The sequence below is a fragment of the Delphinus delphis genome, chromosome 18, assembly GCF_949987515.2.
Source record: "Delphinus delphis chromosome 18, mDelDel1.2, whole genome shotgun sequence".
NCBI classification, from domain to species: Eukaryota; Metazoa; Chordata; class Mammalia; order Artiodactyla; family Delphinidae; genus Delphinus; species Delphinus delphis.
In genome coordinates this window covers 66,888,086-66,902,040 of record NC_082700.1, presented here as the reverse complement: position 1 = coordinate 66,902,040, position 13,955 = coordinate 66,888,086, and the positions used below count along the sequence as shown (strand labels likewise).

The following is a 13,955-nucleotide window of genomic DNA, read 5'->3' as shown; positions in this document are numbered from 1 at the left end:
TTAAGAATCTCACCCAGACATCAGCCCAGATGTCAAGATAAAGAGCCCTCCAGAAGGGACCCAGAAGCATCTAGAATTGGAAAGGCACTTCGAGCTTAGTTAACTTCCCTTACAATCCATTTCAGCTTAACGTGTATGTAATGCTTGCTTTCGAATGCTCATGACGTTTTTCTATTTACCTGTTTGTATTTTATTCTTCCACCAGACCAGAAGTTCATACCCAATGTCAGGTAGCTTACCCTTTTTAGAATCTGGTGAAGACAGCTCAGAATGCTTTTGCACACAATTTCAAGTGATTTGCAGACTCTGTAGACCCGTGGCCCCCCCAGGTCAAGAACCGCACCCCCGCACACAGTGCTGCATCTGTGTCATGGGAAGAGACCCCTTACACACCAGCATGAGCCTGCTCAGAGATCTAGGTGGGGTGAATAAATGGGACATGAGGCTGGACCCCACCCACCTAGTCTCTGAGTGGCTGGCCACCTTCAGCTTGGGCACCTCCAGAACCAGGAAGCTCAGTGCATTCACAGGCTGCCCGTTCAGCTGTGCCAGAGTTTTAATGGATCCTTTGGTCCTGCTTAGCCATGGATCACCCACCCCCAGAACTATGCTGTGCATCATCTCCCTGTTCCTGACAAGTGTAGAGTCATCTTGAGAGTGATTTCTACCTTCTTTAGGGGAGCTTGACGCCATCGCTCTTAGGGTTAGGGTCAGCAAATGACGGGTAACCTGAAATAAAACGCTTTCTTGACTTAAAAAAAATTGGTGAGGAGGCTACTGAGAATGCCAGTTGTGTCTACCTCTGCTATTGAAGCCCATTTTTCAAAGAGTGGCCACACTTAAGTCGAACCTGGAAAGCACCCGCTGCTTGTCCGGCAGTCGATGCTGTCAAGTGTTCCGCCTGGGCGGGAACAGGGATCATTGTGATAGTTAGTGGAAGGAGCACTGTGAGGGTGGCATGTTTCAGGTGAGGCTCCACCCTCGCCAGTGGACAGTACACTTTAAATGGGTGAACTGTGTGGTGTGTGATTTATGTCTCAGTAGAGCTGTTGCCAAGGAAAGAATATGGTTCATTATGAAATAGTTCAGAACAGCATATTGCACAGGATTTTTCACCGTTCTTTTGAGGGAACTGAGATAAAAATTAAAATACAAAAAAAAAAACACCCCCAAACCCTACATTCTTAAAGGAGTCTCTGCTCCTGCTTTTAGAATAATAAGATAACATGTAAGGCACAAACAATATTAGCCTCTAAAACGTTAACCCCTCCCCATAGGTAAATGAATTGTTTTTCTAATGGACACAGTAGCAAATTCTTACTAAGCAAAATAACTGCATTTCTAGGTGGAGTCATTTGATGAGAATTACCAGCTTACCACGTTTATCTCTACAGCTGTGATGACCTCAAATCAGTGCTTATCAAAGGTTGTTCGCGGGAATATCAGCAGCATCAGCATCACCTGGGAACTTGTTAGAAATGCAGATTCTTGGGCTCCACCCAGACCTTCTGGATCGAGGACTCTTGGGGTGGGGCCCAGATGGTTGTGTTTAACCAAGCCTTCCAGGTGATTCTGATGCCACTCAAGTTTGAGAACTGCTGATTTAAATAAACTTAGCTCACTGATGAGTCAAGATCAGCATTTTTTATTATGATTATTCTGCTCAGGTAGCATATTGATTCATAAACAGTTACCATGAGGTGCTTTCCCTGGCCAGTTATGTCACAGAAATATTTTTGATTAGATAACGGGCTAGAGCAAAGCTCTGTACCTGCCAGAGCAGAGGGGATAAAGAGTAACCCCACTGCAGAGAGAAGCAAAGTAGACACAGGGGCTGTTGGCTTGGGAAACAACCACCTTGAGAAGGTGTGGGCAGTGCAGAGCCTGGGCCTGGGTCCTGTAGACCCAGTCACATCCTCACTGTGTGACCTTGGGCAGGTCACTTAACCTCGCTGCACCTTAGTTTTTCATCTGTAAAAAGAGATTTGTACTATCCATCTGGTGTCAAAGAATTTTGTAAATTATGCCCAGGTGTGGAAAGAATGTACTTCACTTTGCCACATCTCACCCACCATTGAGCTCCTTGCCTTTTGAGGTTGGTGAGGAGTGAAAGGAGATTATAACAACACAGCACCAAAGAGGGGTGCAGTTTTTGCCCTGAAAGATTCTCAGAATTTCAGAAGGATAATTACTGGGTAGTGTAAAGATTTAGAGAAGGGGTTATAAAAATGCTATTAAGAACCTATAAACTACATCCACCTTCAGTTAAAGACACACAGACCAGGATATTCTGAAGACTTTGAATTTGAGAGTTTTCCCTTGTGTTATTAATCCCTTAGGTTCTTCTTCCACTGCATGCTTCAGAGCTGACCTTTGGCCTTCTAAGTTGTCGGGGAGCCCCTGCCCTCCCTGCCCTCTGAACCCAGACTGGCTCATTTTCCTGGATAGTTTAGTCAGTTAGCTGCAGTTGTGGAATCCTTTGAAAAACCTAATGATTGCCCTCCAGGCCCCCGCGGTGTAAATTTCTGAGCCTGCCTCCCTACGTGATTCCCTCTGTTCCTTCTTTCGTGGAACTCATTCTATGGAGCTTCTTCCCGGTCACTGTTCCAAAGTCTTCCAAATCATGTCCAGGCTCCTACTCAGGTTGGAAGTATCCTCCCGCCCCTCACCCTCTGTTCGGTCCAGCCAGACCGTACACCCACCCGCGCTTCTCAGCCATCTCTCCCTCGTCCTCCTGCCTGAAGGGCTGCAGATCACTGGTGTGGGGCGTTGATTAATAACACGGTGGCTCACTCAGTCCACCACCTAATTTTCCACCTTCCAGGCCAGTTTGCTCTTTCATTTAGCCATTTGGGCAGTAACACATTCTTCAGTTCAGCTAAACTCATTGAGCACAGGCAATGTTCCAACTTGGCATATCAGCAAAACAGAGCTCTCTGGCTTGTGCAGCTTAGACTCTAGCAGGAGGAGGCAGATGATAAACAGTAAATATAATGGGTAAATGTATCTGTGTTGGAAGGTCATACACGTTCTGGACAAAAGCAAAGGGGGTTGGAATTGTGGGGTTGGGGGCAGGGGGGCTGCAGTTTAATGGCGTGGCCAGGGTAGGTTTCACTGACAGTCCAGACTTGAAGGAGTTGAGGGAGCGGGCCCTGCACATGTCTGGAGGGAGAAGGCGCCGTCGGGGCAGAGGCCAGCGGCAGGGGTCCCTGTGCCCGGCACATTCAGGGCACGACCAGCAGGCAGGCATGGCTGGAGCTGAGTGAGCCCCAGTGAGAGGAGAGATGAGGCCCGCAAGGAAGGCAGGGGCCGGGGCAGTCCCAGATTACGTGGACCGGGGAGGCTCACGCACAGACTGGAGTTTCCTGTATCATCACACCCCTACTTTGCCTCGTTGACTCTCCAGTTAACCATCGTAAGGAGCAGTGACTCAGGACTTATTTGGCTGAGTGAAATCAGCGCAATGTGCACATCTCACAGACACTGTTGGAGTTGGTTTTTCTCTCTGAAATAATGGCGCTACCGCACTGTGGCACTCAAAAACACTGTGATAACACTAATCACGTGTGTTTGGACATGGCTGTTAGCCTCATGAAACGTGTGTCCTGACAAGTGAGAATGCAGTGGCCCTCCCCTGTGTAAAGCGTGTCAGTCTATCACGTGCGAGTTCACCTCTGGCTGGAGGGCCGTGTTCTGTCTCCCTGGCTGATAAACAGCAGCATCTAGTTCTTGTCATGTATCAAAGGAGCCTTCAGTCCGAAGAGGACTTACCAATCCCAGGGTTGCCACTTAAAAACTCTGTGTCCACAAGGAACACAGAAGAAATAGTAGACACAGACCCTTGGCCTTAGATTGATAAAACATGTAGCGACTAGAACAGGCCTGTAAGTGTGTGACAAACAAGGTTGCATCACGTTGAATGTCTTTTCCAGCCTTGCTCAGACTCTGGGTAACCCAAGGGAACTCTGTGTTTTGCAGGGAGCCGGGCTTTCTCATTTTGTGATCAGTCCTTTTTGAGTAAACCCTCCCCAGCCACTTAGTAAATAGTAAAGAATCCAAACATAACACTCCATCTTACTTTAGCTTGTTAAAAAATAAAATAAGCTTTTAAGCATATGTCTACCTGTTTATTCATAAATATATATTAAATAAGAATATTATAGATTTTTACATATACCATACAAGCAATAAAGTAGAAATGTAAAACAGTACCAAATTGGAACCAGTTATTTTTCTGTTCTTTTTTTTAATATAAATTTATTTTATTTTATGTATTTATTTTTGGCTGCGTTGGGTCTTTCTTGCTGTACGCACGTAGCCTTCTCATTGCGGTGGCTTCTCTTGTTGCGGAGCACGGGCTCCAGGTGCACGGGCTCAGTAGTTGTGGCTCGCAGGCTCTAGAGCTCAGGCTTAGTAGTTGTGGCGCACGGGCTTAATTGCTCCGCAGCATGTGGGATCTTCCCAGACCACGGCTCGAACCCATGTACCCTGCGTTGGTAGGCAGATTCTTAACCACTGTGCCTCCGGGAAAACCTTTCTGTTCTTCTTTAAATGAACTCTTTGGTGTTGATATGTTCAGGTGTCTTATTATAAGAAAGGAAAACAATATCGAGTGGCGCCTTTTTTGGTTAAAAAAAAAAGTGAGAAAAATTAAATATTTTTATTTAATGTTTTTGAATCATTTAAAAGTTTTTAAATATCTTTATTATTATGCAGCTCAAAGAGTTTGTGAATTTCTGCTTCATAAAATACTTTGCTTGGAAATATATTCTCATGTTATTTTTCATTGATTTCTCTGGCCGTACAAACTTAAGCATGTGATTCAAAGTTGTTCTATGGCTCAAGCATATTTCTATGGAACTCTTTTCTGGACTTAATTTATTATATGGTATCTCAAAACTGTTTATTTAGTCTTTTTTATATTTGCAAAGCCATCTTATACCTACTAGCTCATTCAGCTCTCATAATTTCCAAGGAAGTAGTGCATTTATGGGTGAGAAAATTGAGCAGGGAATGAGAAAGTGATTTCTTCAAAGACAAACTTCTCATATTAAAGTTGACAAGAACCCAACTCTCTTGACTTTATGTGATGCCTGTCATGCACAATGATAAACGAGGACAGTATTCTGGTTCCACGAAATACTGGCATGTGACCTAGGCAAGCTCTGGGTTCCTTATCTGTAGAATGGGAGTAATGATCACTTCTACCTCAGTACTAGTGAAGCACGTGCAAGCTGTGGACTCATTCTAGGCCGTGTTCCTCCACAGCCATACACTGCTTCCCTTACGTGAAGAAGCGGATCCCCGTCATGTACCAGCACCACACGGACCTGAACCCCATCGAGGTGGCCATTGACGAGATGAGTAAGAAGGTGGCCGAGCTCCGGCAGCTGTGCTCCTCGGCCGAAGTGGACATGATCAAACTGCAGCTCAAACTCCAGGGCAGTGTGAGCGTCCAGGTGAGCCGGGCGCCGGACCAAGCAAACCACCGGGCAACAGAGAACAGATCCTTAGACCTTGGGAAATTTTAGGTCGTTCACACCAGCAAGGTCCAGTGTAGATCCCTGGCTTTATCAGGTGATCCCCGTTACCTCCCTTCAATATTTGTGCAGTTTCTCCTGATGCCAGAGGGGCGGTAGCCTTGGGGCTACGAGAGTGTCATTCTCACCAAGTTGTCTGCCAGGGGTAGGAGGTGGCTCTCCATAGAACCTGGTGTTTCAATAATTTGAGGAATTCTGGGTGCCTAATTGGAAGCATAAAGACTCGTTTAAATATAAAGCAAGTGTGGATAGCTATAGGTTTTCTTATAAAACTATTGTTTTCTGGTTTCTATGAAAATTGCACCTGAAAAAGTACATTAAGTTTCACTCTCTTAATGGTATCTTTTATTAACAAAATTATTCATTTTAATATAGCCCAGCTAATCAATTTTTCCTTTATTTGTGTGTCCTCTTTAAGAAATCTGTGTCAGAGATAGTCTATGTTTTCTTTGTTTAGATTCCTGTGTAGGTGTGCAATCTATCTGAATTGGTTTTTGTATGTGGTAGCATATAGGGGTCAAGACATTTTTTTTCCTATAGCTGTTCAAGTGATGTGTACCATTTATGGATAAAGTCATCCTGGATCTAGGTGCTGATTATACAAATATGTTCAGTTTGTGAAAATTTATCAAGCTAAACACTTATGATATATGCACCTTTATGTTTGTATAGTGCACTTCAATCATGGGGGTTTTTTTCAGGTATTTTACGTATATGATTTCCTAAGAAATTAGTAGATGTTAAATTACTCCCTCCAGGGACCAGCATGCTTCTTGCTTTATTGATGTTTTTAAATGTATATAAATAATTCTATCATCTGCTTTATGTATATATTCCCATATCCAATTATTTTCTCTTTCTGGAAGGGTGTGTTTATGAAAGTTACATATAGATTGTAATACAATGGTTTCATTTCCTGAAGTCAGTTTTTGTCAACTTTTTATCAGATCCATGCTGAGCTGTTACCTAACATTTTTCTAAATGTCTGTCATTCACTGCAAAAGTTTTCACAGATGTTTTCAGCCTCTTCCCTTATGGCCCAAAAGACTAATGTGCCAAAATAAGTTATCAAGAGAATATGATAAATATTCCAGCCACATGATTGATTAGATAATGGGCCAGAGGCCAAAATTTTCTGCAGCTTAAAACAAAACCTGGCCTGGGAACATCCAGCCTCTATCTAAGGCCAGTGGGAGAGTGTGTGTGCCAGTAAGGGATGGGGCTGGACAGGTCTAGCCTTCTAAAGGGCAAAATGTGCCCTGCCATTTGATAGTGACCTTGAGGGGTTTTGTTTGTTTGTTTATTTTTTATACAGCAGGTTCTTATTAGTTATCTATTTAATGCATATTAGTGTATACATGTCAATCCCAATCTCCCAGTTCATCCCACCACCACCACCACCCACCCCACTTTCCCCACTTGGTGTCCGTACGTTTGTTCTCTACATCTGTGTCTCTATTTCTGCCCTGCAAACCAGTTTGTCTGTACCGTTTTACTAGATTCCACATATATGTGTTAATATACGATATTTGTTTTTCTCTTTCTGACTTACTTCACTCCGTATGACAGTCTCTAGGAGTGACCTTAGAGTTTTATAAATGCCCCATCATCTTTAAAAGCAAAGAATTCCATGATGAAATGAGGAGATTAAGTTTATACATGTGTACCCTCCAGGGTAACAACAAAGCTGGAGTCAGGGGAAATGAACTTTATTGTTTCATTTGTGTGTTTCTTTAATTCTTCCACCAAGAGCCTCTGGGCTTGCTGTTGTACAGGACAGAGCCATCAGGTGGCTCCGTGATTCTGCACTCCACTCCAAGATCTTGTTATGCTGGACTTCATGAAGTCTCATCAGCTTTCCTTCTGCATCTTCTTAAAACTGAACATATGTATCGTTTTGGATAATCCTTCATTTGGGTTACCTTTAGGTTGTTAACATAGCTCTCCACACATATCCAGTAATCATATCCAGTTATCACCAAGGGTTAGCTAGTTGTCCCTGTCTCAGAGGGCCCCACCTCTAATGTCTGTGCCCCCCGTCTCCCCACCTCTGGTGTGAATTCTCTCGGCTCAGTTACTGTGCAAGTCCTGTACACTGTGGGCCAGGACCACAGCCCGTCCTGTGGTCCTTCACCGACAGCCACAGACGAGACAGACAGCCCTCCTGTGGTCCTTCACCGACAGCCACAGACGAGACAGACAGCCCTCCCTACTTACCTTCCAAGTCTACCAGGCCTCCCAGGAAAAATCGTGCACTAATCACATGGTCAGGACCTTTCCCAAGATGTCTCAGGTGCCTGGAACTTTCTCCTTCCCATCCAGTGTATCTAACCTTCTTTCTCTCAACACTCCCACGTTTCCTGACTTACCCAACCTCGGCGAACTCTTCTTGGTGAATTAAAGGAGACATTCAGGGCTCTGGTTCACTCATCCTGTTGCTAAATGCCCCAAATCTTTGTCTTTCCAGCCCACCTGAATGGTTAGTTCATTTGAGGATAGCAGATCAGCTTGCCCATGGCTATCTACACAATTCCATGAGGTGAACAGTTGGTTTTTTAAAACTGGCTCATATGCTTAATTTTTCAATTTTCATTGCACTCGCCAGATTGACCTCTTAGTTCAGTGTCATGTAGCACAAATACCAGTTGGAGGACTTGGGCTCTGATCTCAGGTGTTTTGCTTATTGGCTATTCGACCTTGAATGGGTCCTTAAGTTTTCCAAGCATTGGTTCTTCCTACATAAAATGAACCATCATCACAAGTGCCCTAAGGAAGGCTGAGATGATAAAATCAAATCGCTTATAACATCATGAGCTTTATTCATGGTTTCCTCTTTGGTGTCCTAAGTTCCTGGAGGGCAGAGGTCATGACTAACTCACTCAAGCAGCATTTTTAGCAAATGCCAACTGCAACTAAATTAATGATAATTGGTATTTTCTTCATAACGTAATTTAAGATCTTTGTTCTTCATCTAGGTCAATGCCGGTCCACTAGCATATGCCCGAGCTTTCTTAGACGACACAAACACAAAGAGATATCCTGACAATAAAGTGAAGCTGCTTAAAGAAGTTTTCAGGTAAAGCACACGGGAAATGTCTCTTTTCTTCAAGTATTGATCATTTCTGTGCTCACTCAAGAACGAGATCCTACCAGTTGGACTCATCCTGTGTTCTGTACATGCCTTGATTTCCCTCTCCCACACCGTTCCAGGCAATTTGTGGAAGCTTGCGGTCAAGGCTTAGCGGTAAATGAACGGCTGATCAAAGAGGACCAGTTAGAGTATCAGGAGGAAATGAAGGCCAACTACAGGGAAATGACGAGAGAGCTTTCTGAAATCATGCATGAGCAGGTAGGTACCACTCTGGAGTGCTTCTCATTTTTAGGGAGCACACATCAGTTGGGGTCTCAAGTGCCCCCAGTGATGGCCTAAACCCTCCGACATCCTTCCAGAATTTTGCTATCTGAAGGATAGTGTAGCATGCTGCACTGCCGCTACTACCTAACCATGGGTACCTGGGGAGCAGCTAACATTGTGCTCACCCGTCATTGTCTAATATGACCAGAGGAGACCAGCACCCTCCTCCTCTTTATCACTTAATCTAGCTCAAAAACACCTCACATTAAAAAAAATACCAATACCATTCCTGGAAGCTTCTTTATTCACCCAATCCTTTGGAAGAATAGGGTTTACCAGCCTGGTTTAAGGAATTCTCTGTTGTAGTAAGCGTCTTTCACCATTTAAAGAGATAGGGTCGTTCAGTTTTTTACTGTTTACAGCTGACCTGGGTGCCCTCGTGGGTTCGTCTTCCTGTATGAATTCCTTTTGGTAGGATTACATATGTGGGCTCAGTGGTCATCAGGGGGGACAGCTGCCCAGGGAACTGAGTGAATCTCAAAGGCGATCATCTCCTGTTGCTTCTTGAGGGGTCTGTTCTCCATCAACCACAGCGACTTCTTCTGAGTCACGGACTCAGTCTTTATGATTAGTGTTGGCACCTTGATAGCACACGACTGCTTCTGTCTGTTCCCTACGGTACTGTCTTTCATTCTCGCAAAATGGAAGCCAAGACCATTTGTGTCAGTTAACGTACCATGTGATGATTTAGTGAGAAGGATTCTGTTGTAGGAAACTCACTTAAATGTCTAAGCTTTAACTTGCTTTTTTCTCTCCTCCATGCTCACACGTTCAGATGGGATGGTAATGTCATTTTTTAATTTTATTTCTCTGGATCTTGATAACTGGCTCACATAAAGTTATTACTGAGTTGGGGCAACTGCAGACATTGACGTAATGACCATGCACGTGCAAAAAGAAGCCCTCTTCTGGGCATTTAGAAAAGTAGGAAAACAAAACTGAATAAACATGTGAATCATTAAGCAGAAAGAGAAGGTCTCATGGGAACAAGTTTTTGGAGAAAGCTCAAGGTCTTTTCCATGGGGCCTCCAGACAGGATGGAGAGCTTGGTCAGTGGGTGCCAGCACTTGGCACTAGAAAAGATGAAAGTAGGAAGAAAATTGTGGGCTGAGAATATTAAAATAAACTTCCAGATTGTATGGACACAATGCCATGCCGTGCTCTAAACTACACCTTGAACTTTCCATTATCTCAACAACTATGAAGATTAACCTTTGAACCCTTGAGCAAAAAGAGTCATGACCTGGAGTAGACTTGCTTTTGGATTTTCCAGGGGAGCCTCTGAGTGTGTATGTTCTTCTCAGTTTCCACCTGGCAATAGCCCGAGTCTTGCACTTAGAATTCTTCCCTGCATTACTGAGCGCGAAAGAGACTTGATCAGGGTCAGCGAGGCAGCCACTCTCTTGCTCCCAGGGTAGAAATCTGTAAGACCCTAAGAGAAGGAGCTGGTAGAGAACACCGATGCTCCGGACTCAATTAAAAAAGACTTTTCCAGGGGACAAGGCCAGGTCGTGTCCCCATCAAGTGTGTGTAGGATAGGCCTCAAGGTGCCTTATAACCTGGTGAGGTTAGAAGACTGTCCACTCACTAACCTGGAAAGGAAACAAAACATGTTGTTCTTGACTTTCTCCTTAAAATCCTGACCTGAAAAACGTCATTTATGAGGTGAGCTAACACGCTCCCTCTGCAAACCACCAAAGCCAAGCTCTCTGAGGGCACCGCCACTCACAGTAACAGTGGCCACTGGATGATAAATGTGAGAAGTGTCATTTGGAGCAGTTTACGCTTGGGTAACCTTGTGTTTCTGTGCCTCGAGATTTGCCCCCTGGAGGAGAAGACCAGCGTTTTGCCGAATTCCCTTCACATCTTCAACGCCATCAGTGGGACCCCAACAAGCACGCTGGTTCACGGCATGACCAGCTCGTCCTCCGTGGTGTGACGTCATCTCGTGGACCGCGTGTGGGGACTTGCTTTGTCATTTGCAAACTCAGGATGATCTCCAAAGCTACTCACTGGGCACATGCCAAGGCCCGGGGAGGTGGAGCCCAAGGAGCAGTCGAAGGGAACGCGCGACAAGGGAAAGAAAGAGCCGTGTTATTTCATAGCAGATGTTCTGCAGGGTCGTAGGAGAGCACACATATTTTTTTAAACCTTGCTGGCAATAGTCAACATTTTCATTATGTCTTAACAGAGGTATGTGGCGGACACTCTTAAGCTGGAGTTAAATTTTATTCTTCCTTACAGAGTAGTATTAAAAATAAACGGCCTGGAGAAAACAAGTATTCTGGAATGTACATAGCACTGAAATCGAGGCTGGGGTAACCTTTTGCCTCTAGGCTAAGCTGGAAAATCTTGAAAATATTTTTTTTTTCCCGTGGCACATTCAGGTTGAATACAAGAACTATTTTTGTGACTAGTTTTTGATGACCTAAGGGAACTGACCATTGTAATTTTTGTACCAGTGAACCCGGAGGTTTAGTGCTTTTATACTCATTTACTTGCATTTAAAAAATATGAAAGCTTAAGAAACTATGTGAGCTTAAGACTAGTCAAGCAGTTTAGAACCAAAGGCCTGTATTAATAAACACAACTATGCTAAACATTTAAAGTAGTACAGTATACTGTTATGTACATAGAGTTTGTTAATACAGTCTTGGCATTGTGTACATACACGTATGACATTTCTACATTTTTAATACTCACATCAGCTTCCGCATAAAGTTTAATTGTGACAGATTTGTGTTGTTCTTAGTATATGCAACACACTTGACTTTACTGTTTTATTCTTGTACATAAAAAAAGTGCAATATGGAGATGTATACAGTCTTTGCTATGTTAGGTTTATAAACTGTTTTAAAAATTTCATCCTTTTGCCAAAACGGTGGAGTATGTCATTGGTAAATCATAAATCCTGTGGTGAACAGTGGTGTAATGTAAAGCTTTCACCATGTTATATTTTCTTTTCAGACATTAATTTAGTAATTTTATATTTGGGAAAAATAAAGGTTTTTAATTTTATTTAACTAGAATCTCTGCCCTGCTGTAATTAAACATTCTGTACCACAGCTGTATTAAAAATAACATTGCTGATTTTCCGGTAGTGAGTATTGGGTATTTATTGTCTGACAGTCCTAAGAGGGGCAGGATATTGAAATATTTGGGGGTGAAATAATGTGGCAAAAGAAATTTGCTTTAAAGTACCTAAGGGGGAAAAAAGAGGGTAGGTAGGTGACAGATGTTGGTAATTGTGGAAGCTGAGGCTGGGTACGTGGGAATCATTATACCCGTTTCTCTGCCTTTGTGCAAAGTTTCCATGGTACAGATTTCAAGAGGCAGGGCTAGAGGCCAGATCTTCCAGGGGATGTGGATAAATGCCTTGTTGCACTGCAGTCTGGCTCTGAATTCTACTGGTTGTTCCCAAGTATACATAGACAAGTTAATACTTCTGTCTTTTCCTCTTCAACTCTACCAAGGTCTCCATCTTTATCATCTCCCTGCTTGCTTTGAAGGTGAGTACTCTGGGATAAGATGGTCATTTATCCCAGCAATGCGTCAGCGGCCAGGTGTGCCCACACTGCCTGTGCCCTACATCATCATAAACGCTGAAGCCGAGTCAAGTGATGCCTCAGACTGCAGGTGCTGGTCCTGCCTGTGGTTGTGCCCAGGGACCCAGCGGAGGAGCCACTCAGCCCCAGAGTTCCAGCGATGGAAGAAAGAGGAGTCTTTCACAAGAAATAAAATAGCTGGTTTTCCTACTTGAAGGGTTTTGGAGGCTGTCTTTTTTCATAACCAGTTGGGGAAGGAAATCATGATGCTGTGTACATCCTGAGCACCCAGATGCCAAGGATCTTATGGTGTCTTTGGAACTTCTCTGTCAGTGGGCAAGGCTGTATTTTACAGATGGCGACAAGGTCATGAAGAAGAGACGTGAGGAGTTACGACAGCTCACCAGGCTGCAGCCCATTCATTAGTGGATCCAGACTTAGGGCTTGAGAAGATTCTCTGCGTTTGCCCTGAGTCTCTGACCTGTCGGCCCCGTGTAATAAACCTTGACTCTCCCTAACACCAGCAGGGATAGGTATAAGAGTTTGTCTCCCTTGTCGCCGAGCTGGATTTCCTGGTCACAAATGACTCATTTAGAAGCCATAAAATGCAGGTCATCGTGCAGTAAGATAAATGTATCTAGAAAGAGCTAACTTGCTACCTTGTGGTTAAACTTGGGAAGTAATTTGTACAGATTTCATGTCAGATAAGATTCAGCTTGGAAGGTGGCCAACCCTCACTAATTACAACAGTGGAGAAAGGAACCATCGCTAAGATGAAGACATCTATTGACCCTGCACTGAAACACATTCACATCAATTAAAAACCTCATTTAGTTTATGCATAAAATTTTAATTTTGGTATAAAGTTACACATTAAAGTAGCAGTTTATTGGGGAAAATTGTGTTTTTTAACATTAAGAAATCTTTATTGCTAATTTTCAATAAATTTTTAAATGTTTTCCATAGATCTTATTCTTTTTTTTTATTGCGGTAAAATATACATAACATGAAATTTACCATTTTAACCATTTTTAAATGTACAGCTCAGTGGCATTAAGTACATTCTTATTGTTGTGCAACCATCACCACCATTTATCTACAGAACTTTTTCATCTTCCCAAACAAAAACTCTGTACTCATTAAACAAGAACTCCCTATTCCCCCTTTGGGAAAATTCTTTGACGTAACTTGGGAATTAAAACACTATTCAGTACTTTATCAGGGATATTTGCCACCTGGGAACTAACTAACTCTAGGTAGTATACATAAATAAAGTCAGCCCCTTGCATGGAGAAAGCTGTTGAGAGTAGGGATGTGAAATTAAAAGGTGACTTATGTAATAATCATTGGGATTTACATAACCATATGTCAGAGTTACTCAGTGTAGAAACTCTGTTCAAAAACATTTTGATTTCCATCAACAGGGGATTGTTTGCATAAACTATTGTACATCTA

At 43.2% G+C, this 13,955-nt stretch overlaps 1 protein-coding gene across 12 annotated transcripts in view; it reads left to right on the top strand.

The window, feature by feature from the left end:
• The window catches only part of DOCK9 (dedicator of cytokinesis 9), a 378,503-nt gene extending 366,458 nt beyond the window's left edge, over positions 1–12,045 (top strand). For all 12 annotated transcript variants that reach the window (XM_059995755.1, XM_059995754.1, XM_059995763.1 and 9 more), the window contains 4 exons: positions 5,269–5,459; positions 8,516–8,616; positions 8,751–8,889; positions 10,772–12,045. In XM_059995755.1, coding sequence (XP_059851738.1) covers positions 5,269–5,459; positions 8,516–8,616; positions 8,751–8,889; positions 10,772–10,894 — 554 coding nt within the window. In that variant the 3' untranslated portion in view covers positions 10,895–12,045. The remainder of the gene's footprint in view (positions 1–5,268; positions 5,460–8,515; positions 8,617–8,750; positions 8,890–10,771) is intronic.
• Positions 12,046–13,955: the final 1,910 nt, after the last annotated feature.